Genomic DNA, 19,609 nt, shown 5'->3' on the forward strand with positions numbered 1-19,609 from the left:
ACCCATGATCACTGCTGGTCAAGGTGTTGGCCAGCTCTTTACATCTCTTTTTGTTTGCCATCTCTTTATATTTTGATACCTACTGCTGTCAGTGGTGGCACTCAAGTTAACTTTGGGTATCGCAGCTCTAGGAGGGCACTCACATCCTGGAGAGCCTGAAGCAAGGCCACCAAGCTCCAGAGTCCCATGTGATGTCAGTAAGCTTCTGATCTGGCCAGGGACACAGACTGGGCTGAACTAAGTAAAAGAGATGGGTTTCTTTCTTCTTCTGCTCATGGCAACAGCTGTTTTGTGTTTTCTGAAGCGAATAAATCCTGTTTGTGTTTCCCTCTGCTGCCTGGATCACAGGAGCCCGTAGCTGCTGGCAGAGCCTGCAGGTGAGGCTGGCAGCAGGCTCATCTCTCAGTCCATAGACGCTGTTGCATATCATTGCTGTCACTTTTGGTGACTGACAGAGTGCCAAGGATGTAATCACTGAAACAACTACCTGAAAAAGTATGTCTGTATGGCTCTGTTTAAGAGACCTGTGCTCTATGGACTGCAAAAGATTATAGTGTGAATGCATTCTTCCCGCAGCCCCACTTTCCAAATCCAGCTGCCTGCAGTGTCTTTCTCTTTCCCCATCACAAGTGCTGGCTGTGATTCACTGCCTGTGCAGAATTTGTTTTCTGTTCTCTACTTGTTGGATGTTTCTTCCACCATATTCAAAGGATTTTTCCCTGAGAATACGTTGGGCAATTTTTAAAGTGCTAGTGGAGCTATAGGCCTGAATGACAAACCAAAACTCACATAAGTTGCCTCTGCATTTTTTTTAATGATAAGAGATGACAAATAAAATATCTTGGCTTAGTACTTCTTTGCTAACTAAAAGACAGCCTGTCCTAATGTGAGGAAAAATTGTAAGCTAAATTGGTGCAGATGAGATGCTGTACATCTTGCAGAGAGTCTTGGAAAAAAGGTTTCTTTCTGTAAATGAAATATTTTATTATAACTTTAAACAAAGTTTTGTACTTCTACAAAAGATTTAGTAGCCAAAGAAAATGGGATATCCATTAATACATATAGATAATACTGTATAGAGTATATTTTCTACATATAGAAAATACTGTATGAGTAGAGTTTGAGAAAATTATGCTTTATTGTAACAGTTGTTCTGTTTTTTCCCCTGGAGTATTTTTACTGAGCATTGACTTTTTTTTAATGAGTTTTTATTTCAGAGTTAACATTACAACCTCTCCCAGATCAGTAATAATGTAGTTGTACTGCTTGCTGAGAGGACAGAAGAATGAACTGCAACTTCAGTTTTTTCATAGCTGATTCATAGACCAAAAGAGAATGAATCTTTTATGTGCCACTGCCTCCTGGTATTTTGAAAGAATACATATTTTGAAGCAGCTGAGATTGCAGTTACTCTTCAAGTACAAGTGAAAAACATTCTAGTTATATGTTAATGTTTTATTCATTGCTATATGTAATATTAATGCAAAATACTTCCACTTCTCAGTTATAAATCCTATTAACAGTTTGTGAGGTTTCAGCTATTTCAGATTTCAAGATGTTTGAGAATGTGGGATTTTAAGCAGTGAGTCAGCTGTTATCTACATCTACAGCTGAGCAGTATGGCTGGAATAATACCTATTTGACTGGTTTTCCTAATTATTTGTGTGCAAAATCTATTCCCTTTCACACCCATGGGAATTAAGGAAAGATGCTGACAATAACTACTGTGGAGAATTACTACTTGCAGTTAGACCTGCATATACAGTGATCCTTTGTCTGGAATGCAGTAAAAACCAATGTGTATCGAATTTCAACATTGCCTAATTTTCCAGTAGTTGATTCTAACGGGAACTGCTCTTAAGCCACCATTCTTTTCTATTGCTCTTAGCAAGCATATAGCTTGCTTTAGAGCTAGCTTGATGCTGATTCTTAGTATTCTTTTCAGCAATTTGAAATAATGTCTTGAGTCACCAGTCAGTCTTGGCCAGAATTCCTTTTCAATATAAATGAAAAAAAAACTGTTTTACAAATACAACTGTGAAAAAGCATATATTTTTCCAGACTTTCTAGATACTTTTTTTCCCCCAACTTCAGACTATGGGAATGCATTCGGTAGTCTGTAATTCTATTCCCATACAATGGAAATTAATGTAAACTTTTATTAATACCAACAGTGGAATTAAACTTCTAGGAAAACACATATGGCACCAGTAGTACAGTGGAATATAATGAGGCATTTTCTTACATACTCAAATAAAGAGATAAAGGGTGGTACTTTGCATTTAAATGCCCCTTCATCTTAAATTTAAAGTGCAGTATTTCAGGTTGACACTTTGGAGGCTTTAGCTCCAATCCTCCCTTTACCAGTTAATAAGTGAGGGCAGAGGAGTCCTGAGGTCAGGCAAAGCCCACTGGTAGCTAAGCTGTCCTGAAGCCACTGCTCTGCAACCTGCTCCAAGCACAGGGAAATGTCCCTGATGCAAAGAGCACAGAGTTGTTGCGAGGTCTTGTCAGGAGCAACACTGAAAGGATAAGTCCGTGGCTATCTTGATTGTTTAGGTTATATTATATATATATTGCAGAGATTTTATGTTTTGTAACAACAAAACCAAGCCCAGTCCTACTTCCTAAATGGTGGTTTGTCTGCCGCTGAGAGCCCTGGAGAATCCCAGTCACTTTCTGGCACGTGTAAGGCTGCCATCAGTCCAAGTCACCTGCCCTGTCTGGACAGGGGGAAAATGCTGTGCTGTACTTGCATCCTTTCTGTGGCCATCCCATAATAGTGACTCCATGGAAACCAGAAACTAAGGAAAACCCACATTAAACCAACAGATCCAGATGGAAATCCCTCTGTCTTCAGCCAGCTGGTTTGTTTTCTGGGCCTCATACTCTCAACAGAACGTGCTGCCCTAGCACGCACCCAGGAGAGAGACCTTTCTCAGAGGAGCTAGCCAAAGCCAAGGTTTGCTTTCACATCTTCAGCTGAGTCCAACAAGAATTAGTAGTGACAGGCTTTGTTTTGGACAGTGTCAACAAGAAACTTCCTCTTGAGGCTGTAGTTCAATCTGGATGGAATGACAAATACTTCCTAGGCAGCTGGACAAAACTTCTCCAAGCTATGGTGTGTCAGAGCATGGGGTACCCAGGTACAGCCTGTCTGAGGCTCTTACATCCCCAGCTTCTAGCTAGAAGTTAGACAATAAGCTGCTCTCTGTTAGCATTTCTCTTTCTTATTTGGTGGAGATTTCTGTGATTTATTCAGAAGAAAACATGACCAATGTATTCATACTTTGAGAGTTTCTACATCTGTTTTTTTGTTTCTGAGGAATCAGTGAGACTGAGTTAAAGGTAAGTGGTAGTTCAGCCACAGAAATACGTCTCCAGGCTATTCTGGGCAAACAAGATTATTTCCTTTCAGAGTTCCTGAATATCTTGGGCAGAAGGCAAAAGTGCTCTGTCGTAGTTTAAGAAACACATGGAAATATTTTCCTTCTATCTGTAATTGATGCTTTTCTTCCTTCCTATTATTAATGTGGCATTATACCTCAAAATGTGCAATGAATGTGCTGCAGCAGCAGTGTGCCCTGTGACTCGGCCTGCAGGCTGCTGGGGAGGCCGTGCCAGGCTGAAGGGAGGAGAAAAGCTGGAGGCTGGCAGCACCAGGGCCCTGTTTCCTGCCTCGCCTGGGGATCCATTCCAGCCATTCCATGCCACAGCGCTGCAGGTAGCACGGGGCAAATAACTCTGGGCTCTGAGCAAGAAAGCAAATACAAAAATGACCATGAAAATCGCCCAACCGGTTAAATCTGGTTCCAGCCAGGAACTAAGTTCTACCTTGAAACACTTAAATCCCATTTGGAGGGCATAGATTTACATTCCAGATGAGGAATTAATGGCTTTTGCACAATATTCTCAGCAGAGATGCCCCAGCATACCAACCTCTGTGTTTTCAGTAGATGGAATTTTTAATTCCTCCAGGAGCTGCATTCTTCCAAGTGTTACTTCTATTTTTGGACTGACTACTTGCTTTATTTAGGATTATAAAAAAGAGAAACCAAAAACCTGTGCTCTTGTCAAATTGTAGATGCTATATGAATCATCTGTATAATAACACTAAACCATATTTCTCTGTTGTGGTGCAGTTCATCACAAAGGGGTTTATAGAAAACAAACATAGATGACAGTCTGCTCTTAAGCTTCCCGTGTTTAATCCTTGTGCATATTTAGCCAGCTGAACAGTGTACTGTTGAAAAATGGATTGTTATTAAAATGTTGGGTGTTGCAGTAGCTGCAAAGTCCCATGTTTTTTTACTAATAAAAATGAATGCCATTCCTCTGACAATTTTTGGCTGCTTATCTGCAGTCATCTGCCTGCATAGTAATTGTGTGAATGTTAATGACGATCCTGAAACTTTGATGAATAAAATGTTTTAGGACTGTTAAGACTGCTTTGTAGGCAGCAAAGCCTGTTCATTTAAATGCTTTAAGACACACATCCTTCACTAAGTATCACCAGTGGTTTTGAGCCTTGAGCATAATAGAATATAGAAATTTATGGAACAGAAACACAGTCAAGCAGAATATAACCCATTTCCTGTAGTCTGCATGCCTATATAGCTTTTAGTAGTGTTTCCCAAATGGGAATAATTTACTTTCCAGTTTTCCCTGTTGACTTTTTACTGTTTATCTAGTTTGGATATTGACAAAATGTTTTGAATCACCTGGTTCCTTAGGGAAATCTTGATGGTTTCAGGCTTTTTAGAAAACCGTTACAAATTGTTAACAGCAATTGCATTTGTAAAATGGTATGCAGATCCATTTCCTACTGAAAGGCAAGATGAATAGAGTAAAACCCACTGCAAAGGAAAACCCTCTCATAAGGAAAACCTTCTGATGAGCTGCTCCTTGCTCTAAGGAGCTCTGCTCTCCTCCATGATCCCTCTCATGTGAGCTGGCAGCAGGTTATCATCTCCTCTCATAGGCACCATTTGCTAGGCTAAGGGAGTCTGTCCTTCCTTCTCTCTTCTTGTAAAACTGTCATTTCCCCCCACCCCACATTGCCCTCACAGCCCCTTGCTGCACCACTGGCACCTGGAAGAGCTGAGCTAGTACTGCAGGAGTTCCCACCTGTCCCATCACCCTTTCCTGCCAGGACTTGGCCTGACATGATCTACTGCCATGCTTGCAGTCTACATCATATTCAGGTCGTCTCTTTCACCTTGTTTTTAGGGAAGGCCTTGGCCCCAGGCTGTGAAATTAATAGAAGAAGGCTCAGAGATGTTGTCTGAGCCTGATGTAGGCTGAGATGTGGTTCTCTCAGTCTTCCTGCCCAAGTTGTTCCAGTGTCCTGAGGGATTTGATGCTTATTCAGGTAGAGAGAGAAGGACTCCTTCTGTGCTTCAACTGTTCATCTCAAACTTCAGGGCTACAGTCTCGCTTCAATGCAGTGTGTTTATGGGACTTTGCCACAGAGTATTTGAGTGTATAAATTATTGAGGTATTTCAAAGTGAGGTAGTTGTAGTGGCAGGTACATGCTGGGCTTAGGCAGCCTAGTCCACTTGGAGTTTGAACTGTTCTCATGCATCTTTGCTATACACCATGATAAGCCTATGAAAGAGTTAGCAATTCCTGTACAAAGGGAATGCTTCCTGTGTTGCAGCATGGGCTGATTAATTGAGGATTTAAAACAAATGAAGAACAACAACCAGATCTTCAAGTGTACTTAGGTTCTCTGTTCCTATGGGCAAATAGAACACAGACTGCCAGTATGACAGGAGACAGTATAATGGTAGGGTATTATGCAATTAAGGCTCTAATAAAATGCATATGCCTGTGGGAGGATGAGTTAAGGTTGCCCAGGCAATCTTATTTCTGGCATTATCTATATTTTCTGCAATTGACTTTGCAACCTACACATTCACGCATCATAATAACTTTCTGTTGTACTATCTAATTTACATCCTTCTTGCTAAAAAAGTTATATTAGAAATTTAAAGTTTTCAGTACCTTATAACTTCAGCACAAGGCCAGCTCAAGCCATGTTCAGTGAGGGTGTGTGCCATCCTGGCTGAAACCCTGAGCAGGGCAGGACACCAGAACCCAGGGCCACTCAACAGCTGGCACGTGCTGCGTGCCCAGAGGTGCCAGCTGAAATTTGGGGAGGTGATAATCAAAACACTGCCTTCCCTCTCTGCAGTTTCAGGGATGCAACTTCTGGGTCACAATTCCACAAACCTAAAGGATCTGCATAGGTTAGACTTTAAGAATGAATATGAAACCAGCTCTTCATTTACTTACTAACTGAGAGAAACTGTACCAGCCCCAGAACTCCTCTGCCAGTGTCAACATCATCCTACAGCTGGCCTGGCACAGCAGGACTTGTCACTGACCTTCCCTAAGGCAGCCCAGGCATTGGCCTTTTGATGAACTGACTGTGTTGCGAATCAGGTGAGATTGAGAGTGGCTGGTAATGTGGCTTTAATCCCATAGCTTTTAGAAGGCTTAATACGGATTCTGAGGCATTCCTAAAATGACAAACAAAAAATTTGCTGTGTTCTCTCATGTACCTTTTTGAATGAAGTATTAGAGATTGTATTAATTCAAGACATTTTGCCATTGAGGTTTTTCCCCCCACTTTTCAGATCAAACCAGCACTCTGTGTGCAGAACAACTGCTTGTACTATGGGGGCACAAACCAGCTCGAAAAAATACTGACAGCAGATGGGCAGCCCTGAATGAAAAACAAAACCTTTGAGCTTTTCACTTCTTGGATTAGAGTTGGGCACCATTACATAAAGAGGAAATGGGGAAAAAAATGCAAGCTTAAAAGAAGATAAAATCTGATTAAAATGCAGACTAATATAATTGCAGAACATTACTCAGGCTTTCTTGTGGACAGAGAAAAATGTCTGCTATTGTGCTGCTATAGAAACTACCTCGGGCCTGTGAGTAGGTGAGAGTGCATGGAGCATGTCGTTCCCTCTCTCCCGCCTTTCTCTCCCCTGGAATGAAGATCATATCTTGCTCTGTAAGCTTGGATTTGCTGGCCAGGAGATCTCTCCCAGTACAGAGAGAAGTTGTTTTCCTGCCCATGTAGTTTCTTTTAATATCTCTGCTCCCTCCCTCTTTTATTTTGCTCTTGGAATGTGGCGCAGGACTGTGTCGGAGGAGGGATAAGCTCCAGTCTTCCCAGGCTTTTCACAGGGGATGGCTCACTTGGCTTGAAAAGTTGGGACCATGGAATAGGTGTTGTGCCATGGAAAGGGAGCTTTCTTGTATTACTCTTATAAAGCCACAGAAAGATCTCACAGTGCTTTGGAAAGTAAATGCTCATCTGGAATGAGCAGCCTTTGACCATGTTTCTGCACATTGTGTCCACAGCACTCGTTCCTCCGAGGAACTGAGCTGGAATTACCAAAACACTAGGGAACAAAGCAAGGTTTACTCCCTGGCTGTCCATGGAAGTGCCTTTATAGGAAGTGTAAAACCACATACAAACATGCCCTCTGTCCAGTAGCATAAAATAAGGCCAAGGAATGTGTCCCTGAACTGTGGAATTGTTTTCCCACTAGCTCTGCCCCCATGACCATCTGGGCTAAGTAATCTCTGACTGCAGTAATTTCTGCCTGAAATGATGATGTAAGAAATTTGTTATTGAAAAGACTGATGAATGAGAAAGCCTGTCCACACCACATTGGAACTCTTTCTGGTCCATAATACTTAAGAAATTTGTGCAAATTTTGAGAAGATTATTTACTGCTGCTAATGAATTCCAAGGTAGCATAAAGTACTGAAAAATACATCTCCTCTTTTATAAATGCATCCTTCTTTTTATTACAGATGTAATTTTAGTTTTTGTTCCAATACCTTCTTACAGAAATTGACTCAGTGACTCAAATATGCATTTTACAAGAACATATTTTGTATCTCAGTTTTTCCAGAAGTTCTACCTTTCAATCTGGCTGATTGTTTTGCTTTTGGTATTTTGAGACAGAGGAAGAAGATTCCATTCTCCAGTTATTTTAGCACTTTCATCCAGTCCCTAATTAATCATCTCCTTTACAAAGCCAGTTTACTGAGGCGTTGTCTCGTTTTCATCATCCTTTCCCATTTCCCCTTTTTGTGGTTTATACCACACTCCTTCATGTGTTGGAGACACCACGGCTGTATGCATTGCTATATGTTAGCACATTTATTTATGGAATGATGTTAGAACTCACTCTGTAGGCCTTTAGAAGAGATCATGGAATCTCATTGCCCCTGAAGTCAATCACACCACATATTTCCTCCTATAAAATCCTCCAGCTCAATTTTACAAAAGTTACGCTTGATTTTGCTCCTTCCACTCTTGTTAGAGATCTGTTCTCATGTTTTGCTACTCTGACCCAGTTTATACCCACTTATTCTTATGCTGACATTGGCCCTCAGTTTTATCTTTCCTGGCTCATCCATTTTCTAAGCCCCACTTTTGTATATTTTATTTTGTCTCAACTGTTCTTACCTGAGCCATGAGCTTTACTTTCTCTCTGATTCTCCTTCCAAGAGAGGCAGGCAGGGGGGAGTAAGCAAGCAACTGTGTGGTACTTAGTTGCTGACTGGGGTTAAACCATGACAAACACAGATTTACTCTTGACTGGATGACAGAATCACACACTGTACTGCAGATCTTTCCTGAAATTACTTGCCTGACATTGCTGGGTTTACACTTCACTTTTTAAGCAAGTCCTACTCATCTCAAGATTAACTAGTCACTCTTATCCAAATGCTGATCTTATGGCCAATGGAAAAAAATTTTTAAATTAATCTCTGCATGTCATTAATGTTATTCAATTTAATTATATTTTCATTAAACCTGTTCCAAGAGACATACAGTTTGTCCAATATACTAACTACTCCCAGCTCTGTCAACAGCAGATTTCATTAGCTTGCTTGTGTTCTTGATGACACCATTGTAATGAAAACATGAAGGATGACAGGAGCATTGATGAATCACACAGAGCCCTTTCCTTCAGTCTGACACCTCCCATACAAAACAACCCTCTGTCATTGTTTCCTGATCCATATGCTCTTCTGCTTCAACAGCTGTTTCCTGTCTGGACAGTACCAGATATTACTGATCCCATTTCATTTCTTGAAAAAGGGAAACACAAAAAGATATCTTGCTGAGGCAACATCTCATGTAATTGCATACCTTATTTTTATTTCATTTATTCTCATATCTTGAATTATTCTTTCCTTCAAAATTTGTCTAGATTGTTGTAAATTATTTCCCTCCCTTTCTTCAATGCAAGTATTCCAGAATGACTTGAGTGCTAGAGTGAAAGTTTGTGCTCCTTTCACCCTCATCTCCACACGCTTGGCCTGTTTGCACACTGGATGAGATTGTTTGTTTTCCCCCACTGTGGTAATTATCCATGACTTTCTTCCCATAAGTCATCTTCCTTCTGCATCCATCTTTATTAAAACTAGAAGCAAAACACTTCTTGGTTTTCTAAGTATTGCCAGACTTCCTTCAATCTGTATGCCCTTCTCACCACATGACTGTTTCTTTTTTCTTGGTTGAGGTAACTACCTCTAGCTGACATTATTTAACTTCTGCATTTCCCCATCTTGAAGACAAAACTTTCTTAGGAGAGTGATTATCTTCACTTTCACCTTTAGGTTTTCTATTTCCAATGACCTTAATTACAAAGATGCCAGATAATCTTCTATGAGATCCTTTCCCTTTGCTCAAGGTACAATGTCCAGTTCATTTCTGCTGCATTGGCATAAAGAAATCCAGTCTTTTCTTCTCATTCAAGTCCTTGAGTCCTTCAGCCTTGTTGATTAATTTCTAATTGTGTCTCTTGCCCTTTCCCCTTTTCACTTAGAATACCTTTCTATAAATCTTTTTTACCCATCTATTTATTTTAAACCACACCTCTGAGACAATTTCCCCCCGCTATGACCATAGTAGCCTTACAATACACCCACAACACACAAAGCTAATCCACCATCACCTCTGCTGTTGGCCTGGTGGCTGGCAAGGACAGCAGCCTCTCTCTTGTACCCAGCACTGCTCAGCCCCGGGTGTGGTTCACAGTCTGCTCGCACCTCTCAGGGCAAGGCAAGGCAGGGCAGGGCAGGGCAGGGCAAGGCATCGGGAAGTGTGGGGCGGCAGGGTTCGGTGTGTGACCCATACTGACACCCGCAGGGCCGATGCAGCCGCCAGCCTGGGCACGAGCCGGGCGGCTGAGACTTTATGGACGCCGTGCGCGTTTCGCTCAGCCTGGCGGGATTTTGGGAGCTGAGATCTTCGGAAACGCTCGATCCGTCGCCGTCAGGGTGCTGCGGGCTTTGACTCCCGAAGAGCGGGAGGTCACGCACAGACACAACCTCCCCACTTCCCACATCCTTCCCCACCCGAGGCGCGGGGTCCGCCGCGCCCCCCGCAGCCGCTCACGCTGCCCGGCACGGGCGGAGCGCGGTCGGGGCGTGTTTCGGGGGTGTTTCGGGGGTGTTTCGGGGGTGTTTCGGGCGTGATTCGGGGCGTGTTTCGGGGCGTGTTTCGGGCGTGTTTCGGGCGTGTTTCGGGGCGGGTTTCGGGGCGCGGCGGGGCGGTGCCCGGGCGCTCTGAGTGGCCGCCAGGGCCCGGGGCGGGACGCGGGGGCGAGAAAAGGGCCGGGGTCTCGGCGGCGGCAGCTCGGGCGCGGGTGGTGGCCGGGATGCGCCTGACGCAGAGCATGTGCACCATCGCTGAGTGCGCGCCCGGCGGCGACGGCCCCGCCACCGCCCGGCCCCGCCTCGTCAAGATCGCGGTGGTGGGGGGCAGCGGCGTGGGCAAGACAGGTGAGGGGCAGCGCCGGGCCGGGCGGGCGGGGGGCTGGCGGCGGCGGAGCGCGGCTAATGGTGCCTGTCTGTGCCTGCCCGCAGCGCTCGTGGTGCGGTTCCTCACCCGGCGGTTCATCGGCGACTACGAGCGGAACGCAGGTAGGCGGGCGGCGGCGGGGCTTTGTCCTTCCCGCCGGGACGGGGTCGGGCGGGGGCACCGCGGGGCGGCGGAGCGCGGTCCCGGCCGCTGTGCTGCCGGTGGGGGCCTCCCCTGAGGCTGCCTGGGCTGGGGGTGCGAGCCCTGAGGGAGAGCGGAGCCCCAGCGCTGAGCTGGGCACAGGTGGGGCGGGCAGAGCTCGCTCCCTCCCCCGGGGCTGGCAGCGACCCGGATCCCCGGGGTTCCGCGGCTGCTGGAGCCCTGAGAGCCCCTTCCCTGCCCGCTCTGCTCGCAGCCCTCGGAAAGGGGCACGCCAGGCACAGCCACATGCGGTTGTGGTGGCAGCAGATCTAGGGATGGGTTGCACTGCAGGTCTCGGGCAGAATTTGCTTTATGTGGTGGAAGTACCCCTTTTTTGAAAGAGTCTTTTAGCTAAAAGAAGCAAACATTCTGTAAACCTACTACTGTATTGTTCTCTGCAAACTGAGTGCCAGCAGCTGCATGGGCTAGGCAGAGCCAGTCATAAAGGGGAAAATGGAGAGGTGATGTTGCATACCTCATCCAGTGAGTACAGTGCAGAGTCTGAACTAATGCCTGTGTAAAATAGACAGCTTTCTGTTGAGGAAATTACTTGGAAAAAGCCAAACAATAACGAACCCAGAAAATCTTACAGGCCAGCTAACAGGGAGCCAAAAAATGTATTTGTCTTGGTTTAGGACAAATTTGGAGGAAAACTTTAAAAGTGGAGCTTCACTAAATGATGGAAATACTAAATGACAAGAAAACTGCTTTTCTATGTAATGAAAACTGGTTGTTTTGCACTCTTACCTTTATCATTCAAGATCAGACAGTCCTTAAGTGTTAAAAGTTCCAGGTTGCCTACCATTTAATGCCCAGCTTCAAAACAAGTAAATTCATCATTAAATCCCAGGTTTCTAGCAATATCATAAATATTGTTAACACCCAAAGAGCTTATAGCACTAGTTTCTTGCCCCATGAGGGGTGATATGACTTTCCCTACACAACCAATGGGCAGCAGAAGTAACATTTGTCTGTAGAGTGGTGACTGTACCTGTGAACCTGTTGGTGTTCTTGTCAGGTAATCTCTACAGCAGGCACATCCAGGTAGATGGAGAGATGTTGGCCATCCAAGTGCAAGATACTCCAGGAGTTCAGGTGAGCTAGATGCAACCATGCTACCAGAGTAGCTCTAAATGTTTGTGTGCTTGCATCCCTCTGCGCAGCATCTTGTTGTGGTCTTTCTGTAAAACGTTTTGCTGCGTGTTTCAGAGTTTGGTGTTCTTTGTGGTAGAGGTGGTAACTTGTGTTTGAACCAGTCAAGCCATCTGTGTTGAGAGACTGTTTCAATGAATCATTTGTGCATTGGAGGCCTGTTACTTCTGAGTGGCTGAATTACTGAAGTGCCTTGTTCCTGTATATTGGGAACATTAGGCACAAATCCAGAAACAATTCAAAGTGGTATATGTGAAATATGGTATATGAGAAAATAAATGTCATGACCACTGCCCAAAAAGCTTCATAAATGTGTATGGCAGAGTGAAGTCTGCTACATTGTGGCTGTGCTCATTAGTGTGTCACAGGCTGAAGTTTTAAATGTAAAGACCTGAGTAATGCTGGACTGTTGCCTTTTTGAACTGGGCAACACTCCAGGTCTAAATGCTTCCAGCTCATATCTTTGCTTCCCCAGACTTACTGTCTAGCCAGTTAATTTCCCATTCTGTGGAACTACAAAGTCTTTCTCTGCATGCAGAACTACTCAGGTCCATTTTCCATTTGAGTATAGCAAACTCCAGTGTTAAATTCCAGCTTTTTGCAGCTGAATCAACATCTGCATTTACTCGCTATGCTCAGATTAAGTTCATACTTGCCATGTGAAATCCAAATATATGTCTGAAGCTGTAAAATGCTATTTGGCTTTACAGAGTCCTGAAGACAGGTTCCTTTAATCTTTTGTGACTTCAGCTATCTAATTTGAGACTATTCATTTTTCAGATCCATGAACACAGTCTGGATTGTAATGAGCAGCTGAACAGATGCATTCGCTGGGCAGATGCCCTGGTGATTGTCTTCTCCATCACTGACTATAAGAGCTTTGAACTACTCAGTCACCTTTACCATCATGTTCGACAGCTGCACCCAGGGAACCTGCTCCCTGTTGTCATTGTGGCAAACAAAGCTGATCTCTTGCATATCAAAGAGGTGGAGCCTCAGCAGGGACTTCAGCTGGCCAATATGCTGGGCTGTACTTTCTATGAAGTATCGGTCAGTGAAAACTATAATAACGTCTTCAATGCCTTCCATCTCCTCTGTAAAGAAGTCAATAAACAGCAAATAACCAGCACCCCTGAGAGGAGGAGAACCTCTCTTATTCCACGGCCAAAATCACCCAACATGCAGGATCTGAAGAGAAGGTTTAAGCAAGCTTTGTCTGCCAAAGTGAGGACTGTCACTTCTGTTTGACAGCACAGCTCTTGGTCTACCCAATGTTTAGCTTGAGATTGAAACCTGGGGTGTTTAACATTGGCACATGTAGAATCCAAGATATTGTGAAAGGAGGATTGTTTGAGTAGCCTTTTACATGGTAGAAGTCTTTAAGCAGCTGCTTAAAAAAGAACAGTATCAGATTAGAAAAGGGGAAGAAAAAGACCATAAAACCACCTGAAAAAGTTGTACTTTGCAACTTGCTGAACAGATATTTTCATTTGGAAAGGGACCTTTTCAGTAAATGAAACCATTTGCCTTTTCCCCAGTTGGACAGATTTGGCTTTCATTTGTGCAGAAACAACTTTTTTGCTGTAACTCAACTTGAGCAGGGAAATGCCCTGAACTGCAGGTCCCTGTTCAGAAGTAACCGCTTGAGTTTTGTTCTCACATGGATGAAGGACAGCATGATGCAACTGTTTAATTTTATTGCACAGTAGAACTGGTTTTGTTCTGTGTATTTCAAAACAAATAAGCAAACATGAAATGGTTCTGTAAAAATAAGTGTAAAATAAGTGGACAGGACTGAACATCAAGACTGTAAACAATGGTCTTTATTTTTTACTAGCCATGTTATTGCTGACAACTTGACCTTACTCTTTGTATGCAAAGCTATTGTCCACAGGGTGTAAACATATCTAATTGCAAACAACTTTTACTGTCTTAAAAAAGTACTTTCCAGACTAAATGATCCAACATGGAGCTTCTGAGGAATGTGTGTGGAGTGATAGTCTAATACAGATGCCATTCTAAGACATCCTTTTTTCTCTCTCTCTCTCCTGTGTGCAGTAGGTGCAAAAAGAACAAAAGGTGTGAAGCATGGCTGGCTCCAGGCAATGAAGGTGATGGCTTGTTCTGAGCTGAGCCAGACCCTCTTCCTTCTTAAACATATGGCAGATTTTATATAAATACTTAATTCTTTTTAATATTGAACTATTGAACCAATGGTGTTCAGAGCCTAAGGGCCTTATACACATGCACTTTAAAAAGCCAGTCGTGCTTTTGTTTAAACTGTAACTTATTTATTTTGTGTACAGTTACTCCTCCTAGGGAGTGGACTTTTCATTCTTACTGCCTGGTACAACATTAAATTTTTGAATTGCATGTTTCCTCGTGTGTTCTTTGGGGGTGAGAAACAAGGTGTAACAACCAGTGAAATGTTGAGACAAAGTAATAGCTTTCTTAAGGTAGTTAACATACCCTGCAGAAACAGCAAGGTGTCCTTTCCTGCCTATGCTGTTGCTTTATTAGCATAAACCACAGGGGTTTTGCTCTCACAAGTGCTTTACAACTTCCTTTTAAGAAATTCCTGTAGGAGAGGAACTGAATAAGGCAGAGACCTTTCAAATTAAAATGGGATTCTTCATTTCCACTTGTCAAAAATACTTTGGTCTTTAGTGAGAAGGGAATAGTGTGAGGTAGGTCAAAACCTGGAAGAACATTAACTCTATGTGACTGCCACTTTCTTTATAAAAATTTATGTTTTGAGCTATATCACTGTGAAGACCTTAATCAAATTGCAAGTTTTCAACTATCTTTTTCATGTTTAAAGTAGCTTTACTAAAAGCCTGCCTGAGGGGGATGTTTGTGCTGGTAGTAGGCTGATGGCCATACAGGCTCACCTTGTTAGCACACAGCTGCCGTAAGTGATTCAGGGAAACTCTGACAGGGCCCCTGATGATAATCTTTTGGACCATGAGTTACTAGCCAAGGGATTTAGGGTTGGAGTTGCAAACAAAACTGAGCTTATACCAAACAGTGCTTAGCTTATTAATAGAGAAGTAAATCAATTTCCAAGAAGTAGCTTTATGTTTTCTCCTCTTTTTGCCTTCTGAGTATTGCTTGGTGTTGCAGGCAGAGGACTCGGACACTCTTTGCTATGGTCTTGCACCTGCCCATTCAACTTTCTTCTGTACTGTTTCTACTCATGTGGGACTGGCAGGAGATCCCTCGTCCCTCCACCTTTTCCCCCAGCACAGGGTCCCTGTAGCTGCTACAGCTATTTCCTACAAATAAATAAGCTTACTATTGCACTAGGGCCACTGGAAAGTCTCCACTGTACTTTTGGTCCATAAGCAGCATCAATTACCACAGCTGTGGCCTCACTGGCTGAGAAGATACCTCCAAAGTGTGTGTGGGCCTGGGAAGCTAGTGTGTGTCTCTACTTGACTCAGAGGAAGTGCAAGATCACTGCTGTCTGCTCAGACTCAGCCCCTGCCTCCTCCATACAGTAGATGGCCAAGTCAGAGACCTGAGGGCATTTGATGAAAGAGAGGTGAGGGGGTGAAGACCACAACCAGCAGCCTCCAGCAGCTCAGGAAAGCAGCAGCATCTCAGAGGTGGGAGTACCTGAGCTCAGCAATGGCACGGAACACAGGCAAGCCTTTCTGCTATGAGCTGAGTTTAGGAAATGTTCTAGGACCAAGATAGACAGTCTAGATTCCTAGGGGCAATCAAATAATGCAAAAGTAAAAGGGATTGCAGGAATATGCACTTCTGGCATGTGTAGCTCTGCATACTAGGAGAAAAGGAGAAGGCAGATTAGGTTTGGCATTGTGAGAGCATTGCTTTATTGATTACAGAATTTATGAAACAACCATATTCTAAGAAAGATTGAACAGTACAGAATGACAGAAAAACCAAGAGACCAACTACTTGCTTGCCAGTTGCTCTATTCAAACTATTCCTTGAGCTTTTAATATTGCAATCATAGCATTTCTCATTTTTTCTAGCACAAAGTTCCATTCTATAGTCATTCTTATAAATTTCTCTTCCATAGAGGAGACATTGTCTGTGCTTTATAATCAGTCCATTGTTTACTTCCAGCCACTCAAAATTTAATTTAAACCAAAATGCACCCTTTTCTGAAGACCATAAACATTTAGGAGAACTAATGCTAGCTAGTGAACAAAATTTAAAGAACTACTTCCCATTTATTCTACTCTGGCATAATAAAGAATGCTGTGATAGAGTGAATGTCACTTAATTTCACATTCTCATCTCAGTGTAAGCTGTCGTTGTAGCATAACTTGGATGAAGTAAGAGGATGCAGCTTTAGAGCTCCACCATTTTATGTTGCAATTCAGAAATCTCGGTGCTATATGCAATTCTCTATTGGCTGCTGCTCTTTCATCACAGATTGTAGCAAAATTTTATAAAGAAAAGTTACATAACTGAATTTGATTGCAGCTATTTCATGATCATAAATTAAAAATAAAAGCTGTTTTCTAATCAAGCTGTTCAGAAATCTAGCTCAAGAAAGAATCTGTGCTGTGGCCTCTTGAAAATGGGATCATGCCCTTTTTAAATTTTTTTTGTTCCTTCTTTTTTAAATGCATGTGAGGGGAGGATTCTTTTGGGGTTATCATCAAACCATCACAGCCCATATGGCCTCCTGCATAAATCTACAGAGATGTGTGCCATCAGAAACTGTCTTTTCTTCTGGGACTGTGGGTGGAGAAACTAGAGCAGGAAACTGAAGGCTGAGAGAGAAGCAGCCATGTAACCCAGCCCTTGAGTCTGGCTCTGCTTCCCTGCTTCCAACAGTCCTGCTGAGAGAGCATGGCCAGGCTGGGAGCTGTGTGCCAGCCAGATCAGGGCTCTGTTCCATGATCTCTCTGGAGCGAGGAACAAAGTGCGAGTAGATGCTGTTAACATTGTATAAGGCACACATCTTGCAAGGTAGCATGACAGAGGGTGGATTTTGCTAACCTCTCACTCCCTCAGCAGCATTTCCCACCAGCAAGTCCAGCAAAACCATCAGGAAAAACGGTACTGGTGGGGAGTGCAAATGGTGCATCACCTGGTTCTCAGCTGCTCCTTTGCTCGGGAATGATTACAAACAATCACCCTCACCATGCTGAGCGAGGCTGGGAGTGATTCAGCACTGCGCAGTGCTATCGTCAGGGAGGGGAGGTTGGTTGTCGGACAAATGGACCATTCTGAAGAGCTGCCCATGAGCTGCAGGTGTTCCCTTGCAGCCAGATACCCTGCTGTTTTACCTGCAGCTGTAATTGCAGCAGTTGACACATCAGTTTTTGGAGGGCTCTTGAGAAGAGTGACAGAGCAGGGATTTGATATTTCCAGGCAAGGCACTCATCTTCTCCACAGCCTCCCCCGTCAGATGCGAGCATCAGGCTGGAGACGGTCTGAGGCAAACAACAGCTCCACAGCACTGTGTGGTGTCAGGAGCACAGGGGAGAGCACAATTACCTGGAAGAAGGGGAACAAGAAGCAACAAGTCAAGCTGAAAGGGATTGAGACAGTACTAATGAGCCATAGACAGTAACTGTTTGCTTTACCCAGCTCTAGGCAGGCTGTCTGCCTCTGGTGTTTACTGATAGAGCAATGTACCTTGTCCAGCAAAACTGTCTGCTGGCTAATAACTGCAGTTAAATCTCTTTAAGGAGCATAATGACTGCTAGCATTGTATGCTTAATGAATGTGTGCTTTGACACATTTCTACCCACATTTTACCTGGTGATTTATTGTGACTGCCAGTGCATTTATTGTGAGGCACCAGCTGATGAAGCTGCAGTTTCCTCTGCTACAGCACAGATCTGAGTGATGCCTGTTTCCTCTCAGTTGAAGGTAAGGTGAGCAGCACAGAAGTGCCTGCTGCAGGAAGCCAGACTCGGTTCCAAACCATTTTTTCAGACCAGGCTGTTCTGCGCATCAGGCTCAACCTTGAGCACTGTCAGATGTTATCACTTTGGTTTCTTCCAGTTTTTAATCCCAGATGGGTCTGATGAATGAAAACATTGCTCACTATAACCATGACAGACATGCTGCCAGGTGCAGGTATCTGTTTTCCCTGAGTGAAAACCAGTATGTAATTATGTGGTGTGAAGGCTTCTCTGCAGAGCAAAGCTATCATCCAGGAGTGAGTGTGTACACTCTTGCTTGGAGGAGCTAAGCCGGGGTTGAAATCATAGGACACTACTCTTACTGAGCCCCTAGTTTAGCAGTGTCCATAGGGTCAGGATTGCAGGCTGGGATCTGCGGGCAGATTTAATCATTCTAGCTCACTTGAAAATGAATTTGCTTCTTCAGCGCAAAACCAAGGAGAGGAAACAACAGAGTATGTGTGTCCATCTACTGCACAAACATCAACAACAGAGTATGTGTGTCCATCTACTGCAGCAGCTATCAAATGCCTTGTGCTGTCCATCATGTAGCTTAAGTATGTGGTAATGCTGCATTTCATTTTTTTGTTGCTCTTTCTTTCATCTTTTCACTTCAGATACTGAAAAGATCCCTTCTGTATTGGTGATAGCCTCCCCCTCACTTCTCTTCCCTTGTCCTCCCACACAATCTGCAGCAAACTGACACTGATTATCTCTTCCTTCATAAGCCTGAAAAAGTCTCTGTAACTTGCAGATGCCAAAGGCTGACACTGTCTTACTTATGTTACATGAGAATCAGACTATAGTACAGTATGTGCTCATCTTGTTATCATGCAGCTTTAACTCTGAAAAACATGAAGGGACATGTTACTAAAGTTTTTCTAGTGTACAAGCCAAACATCAACAATAGCCACTGACAGATAAAAGCAATTTCTTCCTGGAGTCCTACTACTGAATCCTCAGGAGATTTGTGCAACAAATAGTAAGCCCAGAGTGAAAAATGAGATCTCCAACTTTAATGTCTCAGAAAAGATGCTTGAATACAGCAGGACTTCTTTCCCTCCAGTGTTTCCAAGGGCTTGTTGAGGGGGATAAATGTGAATGTTTGTTCTTTCATTTTTACAGAAGAGAATTGCCCAGATAAGTAATGTCCATCTCTTCTGCAGGCAGCTCTCTTCAGGACAGTCCTTTGCAGCCTTTCTCCTTGTTCCATACCCCGTGCCTGCTTTTCACCCTTCACCTGAAGGGCTCTCCCCTCCTAGTGGCAGCCAAGGTGGAAGAGCCAGGAGCCCCCATCCTGACCCACTGAACTCCAATGGGAAGTTTCCCCCTAGCACACCTGAAGGTAGGGAAGGATGGAGCTAGCATCTAAAGGGGCATCTGAAAGCTTATCAGTCTGCTGGCCTCAGCCACAACCACATTGTAATGTTGGGAGAAGGGAGGGAGAAACATGTTGGTTGTATGTTGGGAGAAGGGAGGGAGACACATTCTCTCATGCTCTTTCCCCTTTATTAC

General features: G+C 43.7%; 2 protein-coding genes across 2 annotated transcripts in view; one reads left to right on the forward strand and one right to left on the reverse strand.

Annotated features, from left to right (window-relative positions):
- Positions 1-10,665: 10,665 nt before the first annotated feature.
- Positions 10,666-14,573, forward strand: RASL11B (RAS like family 11 member B). The gene is made up of 4 exons (XM_059470968.1): positions 10,666-10,828; positions 10,913-10,969; positions 12,067-12,143; positions 12,981-14,573. The coding sequence occupies exons 1-4, from the start codon at positions 10,705-10,707 to the stop codon at positions 13,446-13,448; spliced, it is 726 nt and encodes a 241-aa protein (XP_059326951.1). The 5' UTR covers positions 10,666-10,704; the 3' UTR covers positions 13,449-14,573.
- A 1,442-nt stretch (positions 14,574-16,015) lies between these two features.
- Positions 16,016-19,609, reverse strand: part of SCFD2 (sec1 family domain containing 2) — a 185,977-nt gene continuing 182,383 nt past the window's right edge. The window contains exon 9 of the mRNA XM_059471305.1: positions 16,016-17,681. Coding sequence (XP_059327288.1) covers positions 17,589-17,681 — 93 coding nt within the window. The 3' untranslated portion in view covers positions 16,016-17,588. The remainder of the gene's footprint in view (positions 17,682-19,609) is intronic.

This window comes from Ammospiza nelsoni, chromosome 4 (assembly GCF_027579445.1).
Source record: "Ammospiza nelsoni isolate bAmmNel1 chromosome 4, bAmmNel1.pri, whole genome shotgun sequence".
Taxonomy (NCBI): Eukaryota; Metazoa; Chordata; class Aves; order Passeriformes; family Passerellidae; genus Ammospiza; species Ammospiza nelsoni.